Raw genomic sequence first — 25863 nt, 5'->3', positions numbered from 1 at the left:
TGGTTTTGCACTTTTTCTGTTTTTCATGTGTCTATGAGGTTGATAGAACTTCATTAGACCCCCTGGTGGTGTTGTTATGTGCAATGATGTCTTCCCTGACTTTTTGGGGTTTCTTCCTGTAAGCTGAAACCTTGAGAGTCAAAAGTGCCAATCCAAAAACAGCGATTTACTGACGCACTAAAATCATACCCTACAACAACACAACAGGTGTGGGCTTGGCTAAGGAAAAAAACATGTGTAGAAACAGAAGGGGGAGGGACAAGAACGTGGAACAAAGTAAACAGAGAGAGCGAGAGAGCGAGAGGGAGGAGGGCAAAAGCAGCAAAATTATTCATGAGACTCACCACTACTGCAATGGATGATTGAAAGATCAGTACTTCCATATTGCATGGTGTTCACGTTGGTAAAAAGGTTAATATGAGCGATCCAAATTCACGTAATCCATTGATTCATCTCCCCAGCAGTAGTGACAAGTAGCCAATTAACTATCAGACTTCCTATAGCTTTTGGCTTTTCAAAATAAGACTCACTGAATATTATCATAAGAGAAAACAATGTTATATGGTTACTCAATACAGGTTTTAATTTGTTCATACTGGTAAGTTCCTTTCTTTCTCTTACTTTCAGTCCGTAAAGAACAAATAAAACAAATCCATTCTATTCTCAATAATAAATAAATAAATGCATTTGTGCAACTCAGAGCAAAAAGATTGATAGTAAGGAACCAAATATGTACATTGCCTACATATCTGTAACTCTGAGAGTGTACAATTTACATTTATTTCCAACTAAAAATATGATGTATTATATTTTTCCAAGCTTTGCTGTTGTAGATGTCCAGTGCCATATAAAACAATCTATAAAGACTGTGGCTACCCAGCTGTCAGAGCTGTTCTAGACCAGTTGTTCTCAAACCTTTTCATGTCAAGTACCCCCAAATTAAAATGTAGTTATGAGTCATTTTAAAAAATACAAAAACATATGTTTTGAAAACAGAAAAAGCTAAATCAGTATAACCAGTTTAAACCTACGTATATGCATTGGCTATTTGAAAATAGCAGATCTACAAGCTCACAACGTGTTGCAATACGCCACACTGTGAGCTTGTATATCTGCTATTTTTCTGGAACCCCCTCAACGACTCTGGGGGTCCCCAGACCCCAGCTTGACAACCACTGAGCTAGAGCATTTTATAAACAACTGGGAAGGGCCATGGGCAGTCCTTTCATGAGGAGGAGGAGGGACTAGGACAGGTGGGTGGTCTTGTAGGAGGAAGCGGAGGGACTGGTTCAGGTGGGAGGTGCTAAGGTGAGAACCAGGTATACTTAATGAATTGGAGGCGTGTTCTCATAAGAACATATTTTTAACACTTTCTGTACACTTTTTTGAAAAAAATCTTCCTCCTAGTATAATCATAATACCTGATGATCATGGTTTTTTTTTTGGGGGGGGGGGGGGGGGGGGGGTCACGGCACCCCGTCTTTAAGGACTTAAACCCTCTAGACTTAGAAAACTGGACTTGAATCGGCTCTGTACTTGGACCACTTTTTTTCCGTCAACACACCAAATCACCCAAAAATAGCCAATCTACAAGCTCACACCGCTCACACCGTGTCGTTGGGAGCTTGTAGATCGGCTATTTTGGACAGATTTCTCACATGGGCCTGTTTTAGCGCCACCAGGAGGCAGATTTTTGCAAAACACATTGTTCAACTGTATATTACTCCTACAGATTTTGTCCAAACATCACGCAAATTGGTACACATTATCTTTATAGTCATGTGATCAAGACCGATCTGTAATATTTTTCGTAATATTCCATCCTGATTGGCTAAGATTGGCTTCTAAAGTTTGCAGGAGTGGCCTGTTTGGAATAAACTGCCTCAAATCACAAAGGCAGCTGTTGATTGAAAAAATGTATTCACTAGGCATGTAACTCCCGATACGAATCACGATACTAGGTTCACGATACGATTTTCCACAATTGAAAAAAATAATAATCTTTTTTTTTTATTATTTCTCTTACACAAATTCAATATTTTCTTCTCTTTTATTTTTTGTACAATACTGTGTTTTCTCTTATCCTCTTTCAATACACTAGCAAATAACGGAAAACTCTTTTTTTTAATCAATTCTCTTACATAGATCCTGTATTTTCTTCACTTTATTTTTACATGCCCTCTGCTGTTTGCATCACGATAATTTTCTTTATTAAATCAATTCAAATTGTCACCAGTTTTAATCGATTTTAATCAATTTACGATAAATTGTTAAATGCCCAGTATACACTATTAAACCTGTGTACACACAATACATGCACAAACCTCTTCCATATCTGTGTCTGAGCGATACAGTTAGACACGGATACGCACACATAGAAGGTACATACAAACAGGCACCGCATACATGTGCGCGCACACACGTTTGTATTACTACACTTGTTAATCATAAAACCACCATTTCTCTTTCTCCAGGAAAATGGTCCTCACAACGTCTATTTCTCACATTCTACTATACAGTACTGCACTTGTGGGTACATTTAGCCCTCACATGTATATTAATACAAATACATACATACATGCAAGCGCACACACACACACACACACACACACACACACACACACACACACGGTTTCGTTGCTGTCGGACAGAAACCTCTTATGTTCTTTCGTAAATGAATAGCCTACTTCATCATACAACAGTGTCACACAAAAGCAGTGAAAATAGCCTATCTACAAGTTCACAACGGGTTGCGTTGCATCGCGTTGTGAGCTTGTAGATCTGCTATTTTCACCATTTATTTTTTATGAAAATAAAATAATAATTTTGCAAAGGAACGGTTTTGGACATACCAGGTTTCCACCCGACAACAACAATTTGTAAGTAAAAACCCTGGGGTTACAGGTCAGGAGCACAGGTAACGGTAAACTGCGAGGGAAAAAAATCAATGTGATCGATTCGATGCTGATGAAAAGAGGCGGCAGGTTCAACAACACCCCCCCCCCACCCACAGCCAAGACCCCCCCCCCACACACACACACACACACACACACACACCCCTCCTGCTCTGCAACACAATTCCTAGCCAGTTAAAATACAGTAACACTAGCGAGAACAATGAAGCCAGAATGTGATCTGAGGAGGCCTGGCGATCGGCTATCCAGACAATCAATAGGCCATTATCCTAATTGAAGGGGGGCTTTTGGCTTCTCCTTAGAGTGAGAACATTAATTGAAAGGGGGGGGGGGGTATGATAGGAGCCGAGTAGTCATTACCCTTAGCAAGATGCTGTCAAGAGTTATTATTTGTCATATTTTTAGAAAGTTAACACGTTCTGATTTTAACCACTTAAACCCTATACACAGTACTTTGTTGTATGTAAAATAGGGGGAAAATTGCCTCTCTACAAGCAATATTGGAAAAAAAATCTTTAAAGATTTCGCTGGCACAAAATATTTTCAGATTGGGGTCCGTGGCCAAATACCTATTAATGTGGGGGTTTGACATGTCAATGAAAATATCAAAATGTCTCAAATTTGGGGACCTGCAACTGTGTTGGGGAGGCTGTGTAGAGCTTGTAGATCTGCTATTTCTGAATAACCAAAGAAATCTAAAATGACAGATCAAATTGAATTGGTTATGGACAGTTATGATTATGGACAGCAGTAACCTGGGGTTTGGGGCAGTGGTTCTCAAAGTGGGGTCCGGGGACCCCCAGGGGTCCTTGATGGGGTTCAAGGGGTTTCCCAGCTAAATGAGTTCATACATAGCATCAAAATCAGTTTAACCACTTTAACTCTATACATTGGCTCTTTGAAAACGCCAGATCTATAAGCTTGTAGTTTTGCAATATTGAAAGAAGATTTCACTGGCACAAAATATTTGTGCCATGTGGGGGGTCATTGACATAAAAACAATCTTAAATTTGGGGACCTGCAGCCGTGTTGGGGAGGCTGTGTTGGGTCTGTGTACACTTGGTGGCCATGGCACTTAAAGGGAGGACATTTAGCGCTACAGTATGATTAAATTGTTTAATTAGAAGCTAAGTGGATACCGATGAATCCATGAATCAAATTCTCAAGCGTGAGCGGCAGACAGTTGTTCAGTGAGCACCAATTTTCTTCCCTGTTAAGTTGGGGGGTGGGGGGTCGGGTGGTGGTGGGGGGTGGTAGTAGTGTTTACAGGGGGAACGGAGTCTTGTGTGAGCTGGTGGTGTGAGTTACTGGAGGATGAAATGAGACCAGGACGGGAGGTGGTTTATCTTCGCACTGTTCCCTTCACTCAAGGCCAATGGAATTCTGGGATACGGAACCGTGGCCACTGATGTATACAGAAGTCACATGTGGAGGTGAAGCCGTGCTGCTGCGTGTCTGTGTTGTCCTGTGTGCCTGCGCGTGTGTGTGCGTGCGTGCGTGCGTGCGTGCGTGTGACTTAGGGGTGGATTAGCCTGGTTCCAGACGAATCTACCATTGCAAAAAAAGATTTCTCTCCCTCCGAAGTTGTGAGGGACCAATCAGGGCCCAGTATGCAAATATGGCACGGGGTTATCACCAGAGGCATTTTTTTTATTTGCCCCTCGGAAATGCAGGTTCCACACAGAGATTCCAGACTAATATCTACTCAGTGATATTAGTCTGGCCATGCCAGGCTAGTGGTGGATAATATGAGGTTAACATTTTATTGTGGTATTTTCCTCTGTCTGGTCAATAATGCATGCACATAAAACATTTAAATAAATAAAAAACACAACCCCTTCAAGAGCTAACAAATGAGGAAAAAGTCTGAGTATACTTAGTTTGAGAAATACAGTACATGAATCGCTCAAGCCTCATATTTGATACTATATTCAAAATGTGCTCTTTGAAAAAGAAAAGAAAAGAAAAAATGCATTACTTAATAACTTAGAATTCTCTTTGAGCTGCAGCAATTGGTATTGATTAACTAATGTACTGATTAAAGACCTAGTGCCACGAATCAATGTGGTTAAATGTTACCATTTGTTGTCCAAATGTTAAAACAGGCCATTTCAGCAAAGGAGCGGCAATGCTGGTCAGTGAGGTAGCAAATCTGCCAGCAGATGCAATTTCTATGTAATCTTGCTTATCCTGAAATGTTTTCGTCAACTAAATAAAAACTAAGCTATGATGACTAAAACTAAATATTGACAATTTCTTAGACAAAAATGTCACTAAATGACAAGTAATTTTATGTTTGGTTGCGCTCGGGTGTTGTGCTCTGAAAATAGCCGATCTATATATAGCCGAGCCAAGCTCACAACACGTCGCTGCGACGCGCTGTGAGCTTGTAGATCGGCTATTTTCAGCATGCAACCAAGTGTAAAATCAGCCATTACGACGCCATCAAGGCCCGCCAAAATCCATTTTAGTCGACTAAATGAACTGTAGATTTAGTCGACTATAATCTCATATTTAGTCGACTAAAACTAGACAAAAACTAAAAGATTTCAGATGACTAAAACATGAATAAAACTAAATGGAATTTTATTTAAAAGACTATGACTAAAACGAAATAAAACATTGCTGTCAAAATCAACACAGCCCTAACCCCACAGCTGCATCCACGTCTCCTTTGGAGCTGCAATAAATTAGACCTGTTTTTTGTTACTGTTTGGTTGGTTTACTGTTTCTTCCTCACCTCCCTCCTTCAGAATGGCGGCTGTGGCCTTTTAAGTGAGTCTAAACTCCCACTCTTTAATGCTGCTGAGTGGAAAATCACCTAAACAAACAGTTCATCAGCAGCGCGGGCGGCAGCCTCGCTATGTGTCATGCATGATGAAACAGTGTGTGTGTGCGTGTGCGTGTGCGTGTGTGTGTGTGTGTGTGTGTGTGCGCGCGTTTGCATGTGTGTGCATGCGTGCTTGTATTACTATCCTTGTGAGGGCCAAATGTGCGAAAGAGACCTTGTGGATACCATTTTCCTTGTCCTCGCAAGAGAAATGATTGTTTTATGGTTAACATTGTTTTTTTTTTATTCAGGCTTGATTTATACTTCTTTTGTGTGCTGCTGTCGCACACCCAAAATAGCCGATCTACAAGCACGCCGCAGCAGCCCAGCAAGGCTCGTAGATTGGCTATTTTGGGGGTGCGACACACCATCACATGATTATAATTCTGTTGTGCACATAAAGCACAACAGAAATTGCTTCCTAGCTGCATTCAGAAATTGTTCCAAATGAAAGAAAACCGGTATGAGCTGAGGGGTATACTTCGAAATGATTACAGCTAGAACAAACATTAAAAGGAGATGTACATCGGTTATGGCAAGAGAAATATGGAATAGTTAATATAACAACCTACATGTTTAAAGATAATATAGTATGTAAATATAAAACTTCATCATGAACCATAAAATATTATTTCTATTTTTTTTATGTGAAAAGACCCATTTTTGTCTTATATATTATAAGGGTAGGCATTATAAGCTATGGCTTCAGCCTACACCTTTTCGGTCCAAGTATTGTTTTTTTGTAATGTTTGCTGTGACTAACTCTGCACATGGCTTAAGACTGAAATAAACTATTCATTCATTCATAATTAAACTCAGGCTTCAGGCTTAGGGTAACATGGTGAGGATGGCATTTATAAAATAAACCTCCTAAAATGTCCTCACAAGTGTAGTGATACAAACCTGTGTGTGCCTGCATGCGTACGTGAGGGGATGGTGTTACATTTTAAGTGTGAGTGCTGTGTGAGGGAGGGAGGGAGAAGAACCATGGAGAGGGGTATGCAGAAGGAGGAGAGAAAGTGAGAGAAAAAGGTGTGAGAATCAAAGCGGGAGGCACAGTCAGGATCCTTCCCTCTTTCCACCCTTTTTGCCCTGCGTTTCACATTGACTGGCTTTGAGCCTTATTAACATGGAGAGATGTTACATAGAGGAGAGGAGATGAGCTATTCCACAGCTGATTCTAAAGGACTTGGGGAGAAGTAATGCATCCTTTCCAGGTGCCATTGAAACTTCGGCAATGTGAGGTACAATGGTAACCCAGCCCCAGCCAGTAGGGTGGAAAGCTTGTATGTTCAAAATGTACGTAAATACTTGTAATACTTGTGATGTAAATACTACATCATACTTGTCAATATTTACAAAACCCACAGACACTCAACAACTTTTTTTGTATCTACAAACTTGTATATCAGCTATTTTTGCCACTTTTGTGTGATACTGTAATATGACGAAGAGCATGAATTTATGAAAAAGTTGAAATATGGAGATACAAGGTTTCAGCAAAGACTTTAGACATACACTTTAGTGAATGCTTGTCGTTGAAAGCGCCTCATGGCATCATTGGTGAAGTCCAGAAAGTGAAAGTATATATATATACTGTATATATATATTTTTTTAATAGTGTAAATAGAGAATTGTAGATCTGCTATTTTCACTATAGCATAGCCATACGCTACTTGTCGTACGCCAAATACAGTAAGGTCTTAAGTGGTTAATAAGGAAACCCAATGACATAATGTTGGTATATTTCTTGATAAATTGGGTCATCCATGCATGAAACCCCCCGTGCTGGTTGGGGCGCGGAGGGGGCGACGAGGAGGCGGAAGGAAGTAAAGGACATTGGAAGGTCAGTGGGGTGAAAATGACCTCCATATGGTGGTGCAGGGAGGCGGGGCGGGGTGGGGTGGGGGGGGGGACATGGAAATGAGCCTCCGTATAGAAAGACAGAGATGGTGGAGAGATAACTAGAGAGAGAGAGAGAGAGTTTGCTGCACTAAGGCCAATAATCTTTCCCCTGAGGTTTTCCCACTACATCTCACCATCAGCAGGTATTTGATTGCGCACGCGCACACACACACACGCACGCACGCACGCAGTGGTGGAAAAAGTACTCAAATGTTTTACTTAAGTAAAAGTATCAATACTGCAGTGTTGAATTACTCCGCTCCTCTCGTCTGCCTGCTTAGACAGTAACATTTATATTCTCTCAACATGTCGCTGGCGGGTATAATCAGCTATTTTTTGCTATTTTGGAAATGTTTTGAAAGTGAAAGCGGTTAAGTGTGTCTGAGGCGTTATTGAACCAATGAACAGTATTAACAAGAGCCTGTGACTAAATAATAACTACACTGTATCCGTTGGAACGCAGGTTCTTTTTAATTTATTTTTTATTCATCCTGAAAAGTAACAGTTTCGGCCATACAAGGTTTCTGCCCGACAACAACAACAATCACCACCCTTACTCAGTGAAAAAAAAAAACTTTTACACTGAGTATTGTACCGTGCAGCTCCAGCTCACCTCCCTCCAGTGGTGTAAGGTAACTAACTAGTAAGTACATTTACTCAAGTACTGTACTTAAAAACATTTTTTATGTATTTTTACTTTACTGGAGTGATTTCCAACTGTTAGTATTTTACTTCTACTCCACTACATCTCAGAGGAAAATATTGTACTTTTAACATACATTAACCACAACTATATACATTTCGGCCATTTGAAAATAGCAGATCTACAAGCTCTCTGAGCTTGTAGATCTGCTTTTTTCAAAATATTTTTACACATTTGAAAACTTGTGAAATGGGACATTCTGCACAATGAGTACTTTCTACTTTTAGTACTTTAGGTACATTTTGATACCAATACTTTTGTACTTTCACTCAAGTAAACTTTGAATTCCGGACTTTTACTTGCAAACACAGTATTTCTACATTGCAGTATTGATACTTTTACTCGAGTAAAACATTTGAGTACTTTTTTCCACCCCTGCCTCCCTCCCTCCAGCCCCTCCAGCTCTGTTCATTTGCAAAGCTTACATCGGACCATTGCACCCCAACCAACCGAGCGAGAGAGAGACAGCGAGAGAGAGAGAGAGAGAGGGGGGCCATTCTCCCCTCAGCGATTCTGGCTTCCTGCCCGCGTGCGAGCAGGAGCAATCACTGTTGTTGCAGTCCATAATTGGGTTGAAATACATTGCAAATGAATACCAAAATACCTGCGATAGGAGGATCAATACATTTGATAGCGTGGCCTCCCACTTCTTAATACAGCGTCAAATGAGCAGGCACTTGGCTAAAGTCCAGTTTCTGCTCTCTCTCTCTCTCCCTCTCTCTCGCTCTCTCTCTCTCTCGCCACCCCCTCTAAACCTCTCCCTCTCTCTCTCTGGCCTCTAACCTCTGCCACCTCCCTCTTCCTTCCATTTCTCCTTAATCTTGTCTTTCTTCTCTTCTTTGCACTTTTCTTTTGGCTGCCTCGCACAGTTCGCCCAGCCCTCCAGTGCTTGCCTGCCCACCTCCTCTCCCTCTCTCGCCCCCCATCCCCTCTCTCTCTCTCTCTCTCTCTCTCGCTCTCAAGTGACCCGCCCTCCACCCCAGTGCTGGAAAGTACAGTTATGAAGTACATGTACTCAAGTACTATACTTGAGTATAGTATAGTTGACTTTTATTTTACTTGGGAGTATTTCAGTTATTTCGAAACTTCTACTCCACAACATCACAGAGGCAAATATTGCATTTTTACTCCACTACAGTTACTTGAAAACGTTACTTTGTAGATTTAGATTATTATTACAAAACACCTATTCATCTATGAAGCCCTATTCTATTCTTTGTCTATTCGAAAATAGCCAATCTAGCTGTGATCTGCTGTGATCTGCAAAATTTTGAAAAAAGGTTTGACAATTGTTTTAAATGTACGCACTTTTTACTTTGGTACTTTTAGTATATTCTGATGTCAATACTTTTGTACTTTTACTCAAGTAAAGTTTTGAACACAGACCTTTTAACAACCCTACATTGTGGTATCGACACTTTTACTTAAAAGGGCCATTTCGCCAATTTGGCACCAAAACCCTATTTTTATGAAGTCTAGAATCCAAAAAAACGTTGATCCTGAGGTCTTTTTTATGTTTAATCTGTATTTTTAGATTTGTATCCATGTCACCTGCGATTATGACCAGTGTTGCAATGCTGAATTGGAACTTGGTTGCACTCAATTTTAATGGCGTGACGCGCACGTCGCTTAACACCTACACTACAGGTCACACAATGGACAATTGATATGCATCTAGGCTCATTCCATATGTTAATCCACCTGGCGTGAGTCGGGAGCCTTTGTAAACTTTGTTGAGGTGTGAATTTAAAGTTGTTTTAAAGCTATGCGTGTGCCTGTGCGTGCTGCTGGTCAAATGAGCAATGCAACCCTGATTAAGACGCAATTTGACACGCAGTGAGCGGTCTCACTTTATTTCCGCACAACAGGCTCTCCTTTAATCCCAGTCAGACCAACCCCCCACAGACAGTCCACGGGGGTGTCTTCCCAAGAGTTCAGTCAAACCCTAGTCAAACACACAGACTTCATTATTTTTCAAATTTTGCAGCTGTTATCTACTACAAATACTATTAGCATTAAGTGACTGCAGTTTATTCCAGTGGTGAAATGCCCCTTTAAGTAAGGCAGGGGGGGTTGGAGTACATCTTCCACCCCCCCTGCCTCCCCCTCCCTCCCTCCCTCCCTCCCTCCCTGGGCTCTGCCGTGAGTCACAGGGTAGAGGCAAGGCGATGGTTTGCTTTGAATGGAGGGAACCACTTACCTGACTCACAGGCAAATGTCTTGGATGTGTCATCGTAGAAGATGACAGCCACGGCATGTTTCTTGGTCTCCCGCGGCATCCGGGTGATGTTCTTGATGCTGTGGAGCTCAGTGACCTGAGGAGACAGACAGACAGGTGCTCTTTAAGGGTGTTTTTTGAATGAGGATATAGGTCACATGATCACAGGGTTTTACAGGTGTAAATCAGTGGGCGTAATTAGTCTTTGTGCAATCTCCATCATTTTGTTGTTTTAAGGAAAGAAAACAAAAGGGGGCGTGAGCACGGACAAAAACATCAAAAGAAACATCAAAGAAAGATCTAAGATACAGTATCTACATATACACACATAGCATAAAAAAGCAGCAGGTATGTACATGAGGTTGGATATAAGGTGCAAAAGAGTGGCCAACGCATCGGTCGGTCCACATACTGTAGCTGTTTGGTATTGTAATGAATGCAACACTGGCTCTTTTCAATGCAGATGCAAGCAGCAGGGATTAGAAATAAGAATCTACATCACGCAATTTCACTGCAGTGTACTGCAACAATACATTTATATATGGTCGCTGTCGTGCAGAAACCTTGCATCTCCATATTTCTGTTTTTTTCGTCACTTAATGCCCTACTTGTGATGCGTCGTGTGCTTGTAGTTCGGCCATTTTCACAATTTCTGAACATTTTCGTTCCATTTCCTGAAAAGCAACAGTTTGGGACATGCAAGGTATTTCCACCCGACAGCGATGATATATTATATTCAAGATATTGTATAGGAAGACTAAATTGGCTGTGTATGTCCAGTGAGCAGTAATAAAACAACGCAATATTTCTCACACTGAAGTACATGAACAAGTATCTAATATTACATATATTATGCAGATCTTCATTTCTCTTCCTCTATAAAAGGGTCTTTGAGGCTTCCTCACTAGTCTGTCGTGCACGTGCGCGCACACACACACACACACACGCACGCACGTGCACACGCACACACGCGCACAATGTTTGTTCTCTTACTTTTTACCTGTGCCAGTGTCTTTGGCTGCTCTGTAAAGCAGTTTAAAATGAATGTATTTTTTGTTCTGAGGTGTGTTGGAGAAGATTTAAATACATTTTTACTCAACTGACACAATCCTTGAATCCCACTGCTGGTGTATGCCTCCCACCACCGCCCCAGTGTTACGGTCAATACAGAGAGACACAATGAGAAGCCTCTAAATCATTTTACCACCAGATTGATTGGGAATGTATAAAAAACGGGAAGATTACATTTAATTGAATATCAGCCGCATTTACAGACCATTTTATTCAACAATCCCCTCTCTGTTCCCTCTCCCGGGGAGATAAGGCTCATTACATTATTGTAGTCCATTCTGGGCTAACTGCGGGCCCCTGGCCAGGCTGTTGGGAATGAATTAGATGGGCTCACTGCCCGCATTGTAAAACTTCACTGTTAACCCGTTAAAACCGGGAAAGCATCCATGTAATTTTTTATTTCAGCTATATGAATGTGTGTGTCACGATTTTAAAAAATAGCAGATATACAAGCTCATAGTTTGTAGATCTGCTATTTTTTTTTTACAATCAGGAACATTTGTGCAAGTCTTATATATTATATATATATATTTTTATAGCGAACATTTTTAACTAAAATCTTTGCTTCTGGAACCAGATACTTTTGGTCCACAGCCAAATACATTATACTTTTGGGGGTCCTTTAAATTTGAGCACCACTGACATAGAAACATTTGTTTTTTAATAAACCGTTTTAGAATACATTTGTAGAATCGGCCTCAGGTCTCAATGGGTTAAAGCTAAGGGAGCAGCCACGATAACACTCGCAACGTATGTGAACCTCAGATTACAGCGTTCGATAGCGGTACGCGCAATACCGTTTCCACTTCTCGTCAGTTATGCTCCGCTCAGCATTTAAAGCTTTTAAACAGTTGGGAAAGATTGGAAAGGGGTTCAGGGAGTACATAGGGGGCAGACTGAATATTAGAACAGTGGAAGTAGAACAGAAAAAATATCACTAATAGCTATTTCTATCGCATTGTTAAGTATTTCTACATTGAACAGCCTTATAAAGTTTTCATATAGACTTCAATTCCCTTGGATAATGAATTGGCTATATGTATAACGTTTCATTTGGCTTGTGATGCCTGGGTACTCAAGAGATTTGCTCATGCCGTTTACAGTCAGACAGGGGGAGCACCCAGCAAACGTTCTTCATTCAACAGTGATGGGCAGTGGATCACCTGCCACGAGCACATATCACACGAATATGGCTATAGTGCTGGGTTCAAATTACATTTTTGCAGTTTTACTTTTTCTTTTGTTTTGACTTTTTGTTTTCAAATTTAGTTTCAGTTTAGTTTTAAGTAGTTTATTAAAGTCCATTTGCTAGTTCAGTTTTTTAAAAGTTTAGTTTATATTCGTTTTAGTGTAAGTTTCAGTTTCTTCAGGGAGCCGAGATTCAAAAAGCTAAAAATGAATAAATATAAAAAAATAGTCGATCTACAAGCTCACAACGCATTGCATCATGACGTCCACATCTCCGCTTGTATTTTTGCTCTTTCTGAAGATTGTCAAAGAGTCCTTGAACAAGACACTTGTCTTAACTCATAACTGCTACTGATGAGCATGGTTGGTGCCTTGCGTGGTTGTCTCTGCCGTCAGTGTGTGAACGGGTGAATGCAACGTGCTTTGGATAAAGGCGCTGTATAAATGCACCATTTATCTCAACTGTAAGCTCTCAATTCATTTTGTTCGCAGGGATTACACACAATCACTGAGGGGGGTTTATCCAAGGTGAAGAGAGTCCACCCTCTTCAAGAAGCTCAATAGACCATTAGGTAATGATGGCTAGATGTCTAGCAGGAGGGGCCCTCAGATTTTAAAGGTACCCCTACCTGAGTTGGAACAAAACACAAAATCAATGATTTTTCTTATCTTCAGGTTCTCCCATTCATGAAATGGATTGTTGTGGAAATTTATCTTAAGGCAAAAGTGGTGAAATCAATAGATAAGGTGAATCACCCCATAAACTGATAATAAGCAGAGAGAGAGAGATCTTGCTGGAGGGTGGAAGGGCCACATAAATGCTGTGAAGCTTTTCAAGGCAAGTTCTGATCCTGCTCAACGTGTGTGTGTGTGTGTGTGTGTGTGTGTGTGTGTGTGTGTGTGTGTGTGTGTGTGTGTCAGGTACCTTTGTGCCAACAAAATATATAGTAATTGATTTCACTTCACTGTACTGCAAGCCTCCAAACACAGTGATAGAATAAGCGGAAATTATATAAATGAATTTCCATGGGGCAACAACGTTTTTTTGTTGTTGTTTTTTACCAGATCGTTTTTTCAGTCAAAATCCTTCTCGCTTAATATTTTATAACCCTGCCCCAATCCACATTGACATCTAAAGTTAATATGGATATGGATATGAGGAAAATACAGAACATGTTCTACCAATCAGTGGTGGCCAGTGCAGTAAGGTATGCAGTGGTATGTTGGGGGGGGGGGGGGGGGGGGGTAATATCAAGGAAGGCGACAGCAGGAGGTTGAATAGGCTTATCAAGAAAGCTGGTTCTGTCCTCGGTACCACCTTGCATAGTGTGGAGGAGGTGGCCAATAGCAGGATGAAGACTAAACTCCTGGACCATCATGGACAATCCCTCTCGCCCCGTACATGACACTGTGGCAGGGCAGAAAAGCTCCTTTAGCAACAGACTGTTACACACAAGTTGCAAGAAAGAGAGCTATACTGCAGTGGTTCTCAAACCTTTTCATGTCAAGGACCCCCAAATTGACACTTATTAGCCCGCGGACCCCCATTTGAAAAGATACGCCAGGGACTCCCCATAAGAGAAGATTTTTACAGCTCTAGCAGTGATTCTCAACCATTTTAATTTCAAGGACCCCGTGTTTGACATGCATCAGGCTATGGACCCCCATTTATTGGCATTTTTATCTCTGGGACCTCAATTCATATCGTAAAATCAATGTTAATTTAACTCTAAGAGTGTACAAATGGAACCAAATGGACCCGTTAGGGTCCATTTGGTTCCATTTGTACACTCTCAGAGTTACAGACCCATACGGGTCCATTTGGTTCCTATCCATCATTTAGCTGGGGACCCCCTGGAACCCCCTCAAGTACCCCTGGGGGTCCCCGGACCCCAATTTGAGAACCAATGAGCTATAGGATATTTTCAGCCTGCAGCAATATGACTGTACAACTCCTCATCTGGTTGGCTTCATCAGGCTGATCAGGATGGGGGATGGGGGATGCAAGCCATCGGACTCTTTACTGTAATTTATTTTTATATTGTAGGTTGACTATGCTTAGACGCCTATTTTAGATGTTTTTTTATTATAATGTATTTTTATTGATGTCTCTATGAGAGCTGCTGTAACACCTTAATTTCCCCTCGGGGATGAATAAAGTACGTACTGTACAGTGCCTACCTACCATATTCAACCCGACTCAAAAACTGGTCTTTGAATGTTTCTCCCTCAGCACCAGATGGTCATAAACACCAATGAGATAGAGATGTGGGCAGAGGTCTCTATGTGCTCAGGGAAGGACTGGTACCGTACCACTAAAATGTTTTTTTTTTTTTTTGTGCCTCACCTTTGTTCCCCACGGGAGGAAACCACTCACTGTAAACCTGTTCTCAACCATGGAAGTATTCAAAGCTTTCAACTGAGATGACTTACCCGACAGTCGGTGGTACAGTATTAGTGACGGTGGTGTGACGGAGGTGTGGACATTTTTTCCATCTTACCTACAGTGCTGTAATCATCCTGTCACTCAAGTTAAACATAGCGCTATAGCTGCCTCTGCTGGAAGGCGTTTCAGTGCAAATGGATTTATCTTCAGCTTAAGCCATTCAATCCGGGAACGCATCTGTGTTATTTTAAGATTTATTTGGCTATTTTTGAAAAATCTTGAAAATTGGAGCAAATCTTTGAATATATATAATTTTTAAAAGCAAACATGTGTAACTCAAATCTTTGCTTCATGGGGGTCCCTGGGACAAAACATTTTGAGATGGGGGTCTGCGGCCAAATACATCTAAAAAAAAATGAAATCCTAACAGTATGTTTTTGCATTTTGCACTTTTGCATGTCAAGGACCCCCAAAATGATATGTATTTCGCCGCGGACCCTCATCTCAAAATATGTTGTTCCAGGGACCCCCCAGAAGCACAGATCAGAGTTAAAAATGCGCGCTTTAAAACATATATTATATATATTCAAAGATTTGCACACATTTTCCAGGATTTAAAAAAATAATAGCAGATCTACAAACTCATACAGTAGCACGGCACACGGCCGCACTATGAGCTTGTATATCTGCAATTTTTGAATAGCCAAAGAAATCTTAAAATTACACAGATGCGCTCCCGGTCCTAATGGATTAAGAAAGGGAAGAATTAATTGACACAACTTCAAAAACGGCTTCAACTGAGTGCATGTATTTAAAGAAGACAAGAAATGTTGTCCTGTATAATTAATACTGACAAGATTTAAAGTAATAGTACAAAAAAACATTTTGTTCTAGTCCTGTAAATGGTATTGTGATTTAATATCTGGAGAAAGCACTACTTTACAGAAAGTACTGTACTGGCTAAAGCATTGGTTCTCAAAGTGGGGTCCGGGGACCCCCAGGGGTACTTGAGGGGGTTCCAGCTAAATGATGGATAGGAATGATGGATAGGAACCAAATGGACCCTTATGGGTCTGTAACTCTCAGAGTTACATTAACATTGGTTTTACAATGTGAATTGGGGTCCCAGAGGTATAAATGCCATTAAATGGGGGTCCGTAGCCTAATGCATGTCAAATTGGGGGTCCTTGAAATTAAAATGGTTGAGAATCACTGCTATAGAGCCGTAAAAACCTTCTCTTATTGGGGTCCCTGGCTTATCTTTTAAAATTGGGGTCCGCGGGGTAATAAGTGTCAATTAGGGGGTCCTTGACATGAAAAAGTTTGAGAACCACGAAGTTCTTGATTTTTTTTTTAATTATTCATTTCAGTGTGACTTCACCAATTTTCAATGTATCTTCATATAATTGGTCCTCACTAATGGTCATTATAATATGGTACAATTTTTGTCTACTCAGTCTGTGTCTCAGGGGAGGGCTGTGGACAGTTCAGAAAGCTACCAGTGACATCATCGATGGGGATTCCAAGCTAATAGATACTGCAGGCTTTCTATTTCCTGGAAAGGTATCATGCTATAATGGAAGCCATTGTTCTCTCGATAATAAAAATCCAAATTTAAAAAATGAAATCTTGTTTGAAAAGAGAGAAATCCTGCCTACGATGATGTCACTGGTAGGCAGGTTTCTGAAGTGTCCACAGCCCTCCTATGAGACACGGACCGAGTAGGAAAACATGGTATCATGAGCATTAGTGAGGACCAATTCGTTCGACCAAGTCGTCCTTAAGTAAAGATTTGTACCAAAGCATTAGTGTAATCTCAGAGGCGGTAACGGAAAGTAGCAAATGTACATAAGGAAGCTAGAGTTGTGAGATAACATAGATTTCACATATAGTTTTCCTTATCGTCTCTGTTGGGCTGAAACCTTGTATGTCCAAAACTGTTACTTTTCAGGATTCGAATTCAATAGCATCAAAAGTAGCAGATATACACACTAAAAACTGCTACTTTTGATGCTTTTGTGTGACGCTGTAGTATGATGAAGGGCGTTAATTTACGGGGGGAAACAACTCAAAACGTTACAATATTGGAGATAAGAGTTTTCTTATCCACCACTATGATAGCATCTCAATGTTTCCTATCAGTCCAGTATGGTGAGTATGGATTTGTAATGATACACATTTTGTCCTCAGGTGGCCAATTCATATAGATATAACAGAGAGAACATCAACACTGGGATTTTCATGGCTGTGTGTTCAGCAAGCCTTGTATCCTCTCTCTGTGTGTGTGTGTGTGTGTGTGTGTGTGTGTGTGTGTGTGTGTGTGTGTGTGTGTGTGTGTGTGTGTGTGTGTGTGTGTGTGTGTGTGCGTGCGTGCGTGCGTGCGTGCGTGCGTGCGTGCGTGCGTGCGTGCGTGCGTGCGTGCGTGCGTGCGTGCGTGCGTGCGTGCGTGCGTGCGTGCGTGCGTGCGTGCGTGCGTGCGTGCGTGTGTATTACTATACTTGCGAGGACCAAGAATTTGAAGAAATATACATTGTGAGGACCGTTTTCCTCGTCCTCACAAGACAAATGGTTGTTTTATAGTTTAAGAAAACCTTTTTTAGAGATACGTTTACAATTAGAAAAACATTCAGGTCAGGATTAGACATTTAGGTGTCTTAGAAACGTGTGTGTGTGTGTGTGTGTGTGTGTGTGTGTGTGTGTGTGTGTGTGTGTGTGTGTGTGTGTGTGTGTGTGTGTGTGTGTGTGTGTGTGTGCGTGCGTGCGTGCGTGCGTGCGTGCGTGCGTGCGTGCGTGCGTGCGTGCGTGCGTGCGTGCGTGCGTGCGTGCGTGCGTGCGTGCGTGCGTGTGTAGTGTGCAACTGTGCATGTATTCATTGTATGTGTGTGAGGCTGTGTGTGTCTACGCAGGTCTTTCCAGCCTAAGGGGGTGGTGTTGAGCAAAGTGAATCATTCCTGATGAGACCTATTCCCCGTCTCCCCTCCTGTCTATGCTCCTTCTCTCTCTCGTTCTCCAGTTTCTACTCTCTCAAGCTCATGCTAAACCCTCTATTAAAATGCACTGCTCAACAGATTAGTTGTTTACACTTGCATATGCACATATTTATGTACTTTACCCCATGTTTTTTTAGGCTGCCTTTGGAGACAGAGAGAGAGAGAGGGAGAGGGAGGGAGGGAGGGAGGGAGGGAGGGAGGGAGGGAGGGAGGGAGAGAGAGAGAGAGAGAGAGAGAGGGAGAGAGGGGAGAGGGGGAGGAAGAGAGCGAAAGAGAGAGAGATAATGGGGTAGATAGAAACAAAGGCAGCCCAACCAACAACAAAAAAAAAAACAGCAGGTCTTGATGAAATATTCTGAATTTATTCAACTGTGCAGAATAGCGTTCTTCAGAAGAAAAAAAAAAGGATCCAATTCCCCTCTTTGTTGGTTCTGTAAATCAGCCACCAGTGCAGCCTATTTCCTTCCAAAGCGCCGCAGCGTTGAATGAAGCCTTCAGACAGGACCTTTCCTGATCTCTGTGGCGATGCATTACCGGGCGCACTGATGCATGTGTGCAGTCATCGCTCACGTCCAGCCCTGGATGTATCAGGCTTCAAAGCCGCACAGGACGCACCGTGTGTGACAGCATGATGTAGTGCGCCGAGCGCCGCTTTGTTCACAGCACACATGGCTGATCATGCTAGCTAATGCAGCACACACCTACCCAACAGGTACTGTAGCTACCTAATTGCCTATCAGGTCCAATCGTGTCAAGTATTTGGGGGTAGGGGTGGGCAATGTACATCGCTATTATATTGAAATCGTGATATGAGACTAGATCATCATCTGGGATTTTGGTTATCGTATCATGATGTTGATCCTTTTCTTTTTTCCTATGGAAATAACGATGGGAACGAATTTCACCCACTTTTTTACTTCTGTAAACCTGTGTTGTGACGATAAAGCTGATTCTGTGAAGTAAGTGTAATCTTTTCCTGGTTTGACCCTTAATTTATACTTTTAAAAAATCTTCTGGGCGCCCGCTGGCCTAGCGGTCCAGGCGCATACCACACAGGCTGGTAATTCAGCTTGACAGTGTGTCGCGGGTTCAATTCCCGATTCCGACAACCTTTGCTGCGTGTCACCCCCCCCCCCATCTCTCTCCCCATTTCCTGTTAGCCTACTTTCCTATCAATAAAGGCAGACAAAGGCCAAATAATATATAATAAAATAAAAAAAAGCAAATCATCAGTTTCCATCTGGTTCTGTCCTCCTCGGTGACTCCCTGCCACCTGCATCTCTTACCATCCATAAACCTCCTCTTCTCCTCTTACTTGGCCGTTCCATCTTCAGCATCCTTCTCCCAATGTACCCCTCATCCCTCCGTTTACCATGTCTAAACCATCTCAACCTCGCCTCTCTTGCCTTATCCCCAGACCTTCTAAACAGGGCTGATCCTCTAATGTAGTCATTTCTGATTCATGTCCTTCCTTGTGACTCCTAAATGACAATCGTAGCATCCTCAATTCTGCCACCTCCAGCTCCATGTCTTTTCGTCAGTGCCACGGTTACCAAGCCGTACAGCATGGCTGGTCTTACGAGTCACTACAGTCTTACACATCTTCTCACTGACTTCTACTGTATATATATAGAAAAAAATGCCAATCTACAAGCTCAACGTGTCGCAACACTATGTGGTGTGACCTTGCTGATCGACATTTTGGAAAATCTTTGAAAACATACATATATTATCGTCACAATATCGATATTGAGGTATTTGGTCAAAAATAATAATGTGTGTAATATTGTGATATTCTGCCCTATTTACAGTAGGCAATCTAGGCATTCCTGAAGTTGGTACCTCCAAATGGGATGAAAAGTCCTCACCAGGTCTCCATTGGTAATCACATGGTAATACACAACAGCTTGTTAGCTCTCATACTGTGGCCAGCGCAAGGCCTCCATGTGTTCCGCTGCCATCTCCTCTCATTACCATAGAGTGCTGTGTAGCCATGTAACTCGTTTAAGATCTTCTGCCATTCCCCGTGATAATGACCCGTAATTAGGGAATTTTCAATGGGCTTAAGAGGCGGAGAGAAAGATATCATAGTCGGGATTATCCCCGTCAAAAAGGAGGGAAGAGGGGCTTCAAAAGGACGCAGATAAAGCTGGAAAATGTCGCTTAATGGATTCTTAACTAACTGTGTTATCTGTTGCTGATGCACAGCTCTTTCATATGAGGACTGAAAGCCAGTTTCTCAGGGGAATGGCGTTAACACAGGTTGAGTGTTCCTGCCTAACTGTAGCATAAGTGGTGCTCACTAATAACGTTACATCTCATAGCTTGAAGATCTGCTATTTTTGAATAGCCAAAGAAAACTAAAATGACAGAGATGCGTTCCCGGTTTGAATGGGTTAAAGATTCATTCCTGCAGTGCAGAGGTTGCAGTGAAAAGCGTCGTGACTAGACTTTGAAGGGCGGACGTCAATGAAATGGGCCAAACAATGTGACCTACGAATACACATCTGTCAGACTTTGAGAGGTGTCAAAATTAAGTGTGCTCTCATTTTCACAAACTGAGATCGTACGACTGCAGGGATCTATAGCAAAACTCCACAAACATAAAAACCCAGATCAATGACTTTTGATTTTCTCTCAGACTGAGTTGTGTGTGTTCATGGTAGAAGTGCAACATTTAATCTAACTAATCGATTTATTTGATAATAAAACATTCTGACACTTAATAACTGACTAAGCTATGGTCGTATAATGTGCTGTTCCTCTGCGCTTATAATGTATTATGACCACTATATAATACTAAACCTTGTTATAAGTGGTTTATGCATAATTATAATATAAACCTTTATAATGAGTGTTATGATGCTTTATAAGTATTATAAATGCATTTATAATGCATTATAGACCCGATGTTTAAGAAAAGTGTTACCATCGAGTATGCTTTTTTTTTATATGAAAATGATTTTGTGCCCGGACCGAGGAACGCTGGCCTAGCGGTGCATCGCAGGTTCGACTCCCGTTTCCGACGATCTTTATTACATGTCTCTCCCCATCTCTCATATCTCATCTTGTAATCTATCAATTAAAGGCAGAAAAGCCCAACAATATATCTTTTAAAAAAAAATAGCGCCAAAAGTTCATATACACGCTCACAACGCATTGTAAGTTTGTAGATGTGCTATTTTCGCACCCTATAAAAAAACTTCTGCAGCGATTTGTTTATATATAAAAAAGAAATGATCAACGAAAAGGTGATCTCAATTATTTGATTTGATCAATTAATTATCCTTAGCGAATAATCGCTAGGGAAATAATGGATGGTTGCAGCCATAGTAGTTCACTGTACCTTGTGGAAGCTCCTGAAATAGGCCGCCTTCTCGTCTGGGTACTTCTCTAACCGTCTGGGTCCTTTGCTGGACGCTTTCTTGAACACCAGCCAACACCTTCGGAAGATCTGAACAACACAGAAGGATGGTAGACCCATTAAAAACTGTAGAAAAACGAATAAAATCTGCACACCAGTATTATGCTCCCATGTTGTGTTATTTATTTAGTAATGTTTCGAGCCAGGAGACTCTTCCTCAGACCTTAATAATACTCAGTGCAGACACAGACACAAATTCAGTGTGTGATGATCCCCTGAATGGCCATTCATTCAGCCATCGATCAGTCCTTAGTTATGACATAGTCATAGATCATGGGTATTCAACAGGGGGTCCATGACCCCTAGGGGGCCCTCAGGGTCATTGCAGGGTGTCCGCCATATTATTGTTTGATAGTAAAGTTTACTCTGTAAATTTGTTTCAATTATTTAATTGTAAATTGTAAATAAACATTTAATTTACACAACTCAAAAGTGGACTAACAGCGCTTGTAAAGGCTGTGGCTTCAGAAGTGCTGAATTAGTGCTGAATTGTCAGATGTTATAGAGTTGGTGATGAAAGCTGTCAATATTGTCAAGAAGAGTGCTTTTCAAACCCATCTCTTCTCTCTCCGTCTGTGCTGCCGCAGGAGTTACGCACGTCTACAGAACAGTGGCGTTTCTAGCCATTCAGGCACCCTAGGCACGATGACAAGAACTGTCATGCTGTGTGGCGAGTGGTCAGCCCTTTGCTTTTGTTGAGATGTAGGAAAGCTGTTTTTAGAATTGCTTGAAAAATAACATTAGAACTTTTTTCTAAGCCATCAGTAAAACCAGAGACAGACAAATCAAATGCCATAAAAACATACCTCTATACTTTTCACAGGAGGAAACCACTCACAATACCCGCTATCAAATCAACAATGGATGCATTAAACGCTCATACTGTAACTTAAAGACTAACCTTGCAGTCGGCGGTAGGTGTGACAGACTTGTGGACGTTACATCTACCTAGCTGTGATCATCACGTGGCGGAAGTTGAACATAGCGCTATACCTGCCTCTGCAGCCTGTGAAAGGCTTTTAGTGCATCTGGATTGATTCAGCTCAAGAAGGGGGGAAATGATGGCACTCCGGTGGCACAGGGGCCTGTCCACCACCGGTCAGGGGGTTCCACCATAATGCAGTCGGTTTGGCTGAACGTCTATACAAACACAATTGGCCATGTTCGGGGGAGGGAAGCTGGACAGGGAGGGTATTACGGGGGCTGAGACAGGGCCTGTCTGCGGGTAATATTAAATGGGAGGATTAGGACGGAGGCGCATCGTCCTCCCGGTGGGGGCTCCTCACTGACAGGTGAGCTAGTAGGATATAACAGCACAGAGATGTGTATAGGCAGGAGTTCATTGGCATAACGGGGGTAAACATTTTTGGCAACTCTAATTTAAATAAGAAAGACCTTGAAAACAGCTTTTGCTGAAGTTAAATAAGGTCTTCTTCAAGCTTGATTAGTTTGACCAGGCTGAGAATTCAACCACCTATCATCACTAGAAACCTGTTTTATCTCATTGATATGGACAGTACGGTCAGTGTATGTCATTGTAGAGTTACGGGGTTCTGTAAATGCATTGTGAAAACAATACAGCAAAGCGTTAATATTATGAACAAATTTTACTTCAGAATAGCTTTTTTATTTTCTAAATCTGCAACTTTGACAGGTAGTGGAGTAATATTTGACCAGGAGTATCTATACTTTGACTCAAGTAATTGGGTTGTGTACTTTGTCCAGCACTGCCAGCAGTGCAATCACCCACTGTCCGCACCTGTCAATATACTGTCACATTTCAGTGTTGAGGAGGCCTATGATCGCAAGAAACTGCGCTACACAGAGCTGGCAGCAGATGCAATTCAGCGTGGCTGGAACGCAAAAGTCTGTCCAGTTGAAGTGGGATGCAGAGGATTTGTGGCTTCTTCCACCATCAGATTGCTGAAGGAACTTGGAATCCATGGACAGGCTCTGCGGCAGACCATCAGAGCAGTTTCTCAAGCAGCTGAAAAAGGCAGCCAGTGGCTATGGATCAAACGGAAGGACCCTTGCTGGGCTCTAAGAACATGACCCCCCCCCCCCACCTGAGAACCCAATTCAAACCCCTCCAACTTAAGGAGGGCATATGAGGTATGCGGTCAGCTTTAGGGTTGGCTCAGGGAAGAGGACGCCCCTGCCTTGCACAGTCCCTTGGGATGTCTGCCATTTAACAACTAGGCAAATCTTAATGATTGGGCATGGGACACAAGCTAGGGCTTGATCACCCTGTAGCTGGCCACCTTTGATGAGGGTGTATAGTGTTTGAAGGCCGAAACACCCCCTGATTCAAAGGCACACTACTGAGGATGTGTCCCAAAATTGACATCTTACCCCAGTCTAAGAAAGACACCTCCCATGCCACTCTCGTAACATCAAGGCAAATCTCATGTGAGTGCACACCATCTATTGGCACAAATCACGTCCCGTGTTTTATGATTCTTATGATATCCGGGTCACAAAATTTGCATAGTAGAGTAGTTTCTCAACTACTTAACAGTTCTATGCAAGACCACAATACACATGTCATCAAGCTGTATGACAGAATGAAAGGCTTAGAAACAACATCACCTCAAAGCATCAAGAAAATGATTGATGACTCACAGGCTGCTGCCCGATCTGACAAGTCAACCCTGGCCGAACATCAATGTGTGTGTGTGTGTGTGTGTGGGGGGGGGGGGGGGGGGTTGCAGTCAGAGCAAGATAAATTAAATATCAGCTCAAGTGATCACAGGCCAATAAAAAAACATTCATCCCCACCTATAACCAAATCAAATTAACAAATCCAGCAGTGGTGGAAAAGTACTCAAATGTTGTACTTAAAGTCTGACCAATCAGAGCGTTGACGGGTCTGACCAATCAGAGCATTGACGGGTCTGACCAATCAGAGCGTTGACGGGTCTGACCAATCAGAGCGTTGACGGGTCTGACCAATCAGAACGTTGACGGACCTGACCAATCAGAACCTTGGCGGGCCTGACCAATCAGAACGTTGACAGACCTGACCAATCAGAACGTTGACGGAAAAGCCAGGTATAGAGCAGGACCGCTCTATACTATGTAAGTGTAACTGGTTGAATCCTTGTGTTGCAATCAGCAACAACATGTTGTCACGTGACACGTGACAACATATTGTCACGTGTCACGTGAAGCTTGACCAATCAGTCAAGGACGGACGGACGGACAGACGGATGGACGGACACACGGACGGACGGACACACGGACAAAGTCAGATATAGGAGTGGTTGGCACCACTCAAAAATAAAAGTATCAATACGGCAATGTAGAAATACTTCATTACAAGTAAAAGTCCGGAATTAAAAATGTACTTGAGTAAAAGTACAAAAATATTGGCATAAAAATGTACTTAAAGTACCAAAAGTTAAAGTATTCATTATGCAGAATGTCCCATTTCACAAGTTTAAAAAAAGAAGATCTTTTGAAAAAATCAGATCTACAAGCTCACAATGCGTCACATCCCGACTAATTGTGAGCTTGTAGATCTGCCATTTTCAAATGGCCAAAATATATAAAGGGCTGAAGTGGTTAGTGTATGTAAGTTTTCAAATAATTGTAGTGGAGTAAAAGTACAATATTTGCCTCTGAGATGTAGTGGAGTAGAAGTAAAAGTATTGAAAATTAGAAATACTCCAGTAAAGTAAAACTAAAAATACCTCAAAAGTGTACTTAAATACAGTACTTGAGTAAATGTACTTAGGTACTTTACACCACTGCAAACCAAGACATATTAACCCAGGTTAATCTCACATTAACAGACAAGAAACATCAACTCCAAAAAACCCATCAAAATAAAACGCTCCCTGTACATAATGTACCATAGACGTGTCAAATAGCCTCCCCTTCAATCCAATAGGTCATCCAACCTTTTTATGGATCAGGGCCCACTTGAAAATATCGAAAGCAGTTAAGTGGTTAGATGAAAGTTAAGTGGTTAGATGGGTTATTTGTATAGCACCTTTCATACATAAAATGCAGCCCAAACTGCTTCACATTAAGATAGCAAATAGAAGAATGCCAGAATAAAAATAAATAATAAATAGGAAAACAGAGACATAACTGAACAGTACAGCTTAAGCTAGGAGAGCAAGACAAAGTAGGGCAAAATAATACAAATCAATCAAATGAAAGAATAATAATTATTTAAAAAATTAAATAAAGTCATAAGATGTGAACACAAGAAAAAAAAACCCATAA

At 41.7% G+C, this 25863-nt stretch overlaps 1 protein-coding gene across 1 annotated transcript in view; it reads right to left on the bottom strand.

Moving 5' to 3' along the window:
- Nucleotides 1-25863, bottom strand: part of dok6 (docking protein 6) — a 96080-nt gene that overhangs the window by 34815 nt on the left and 35402 nt on the right. The window contains exons 2-3 of the mRNA XM_084048940.1: nucleotides 21553-21660; nucleotides 10554-10668 (exon numbers count right to left, since the gene is read on the bottom strand). Coding sequence (XP_083905066.1) covers nucleotides 10554-10668; nucleotides 21553-21660 — 223 coding nt within the window. The remainder of the gene's footprint in view (nucleotides 1-10553; nucleotides 10669-21552; nucleotides 21661-25863) is intronic.

The sequence above is a fragment of the Gymnoscopelus microlampas genome (assembly GCF_963454915.1).
Source record: "Gymnoscopelus microlampas genome assembly, chromosome: 22".
Classification (NCBI taxonomy): Eukaryota; Metazoa; Chordata; class Actinopteri; order Myctophiformes; family Myctophidae; genus Gymnoscopelus; species Gymnoscopelus microlampas.
The sequence above is the reverse complement of the archived record's forward strand: the minus strand, read 5'-3'. Positions and strand labels throughout refer to the sequence as shown.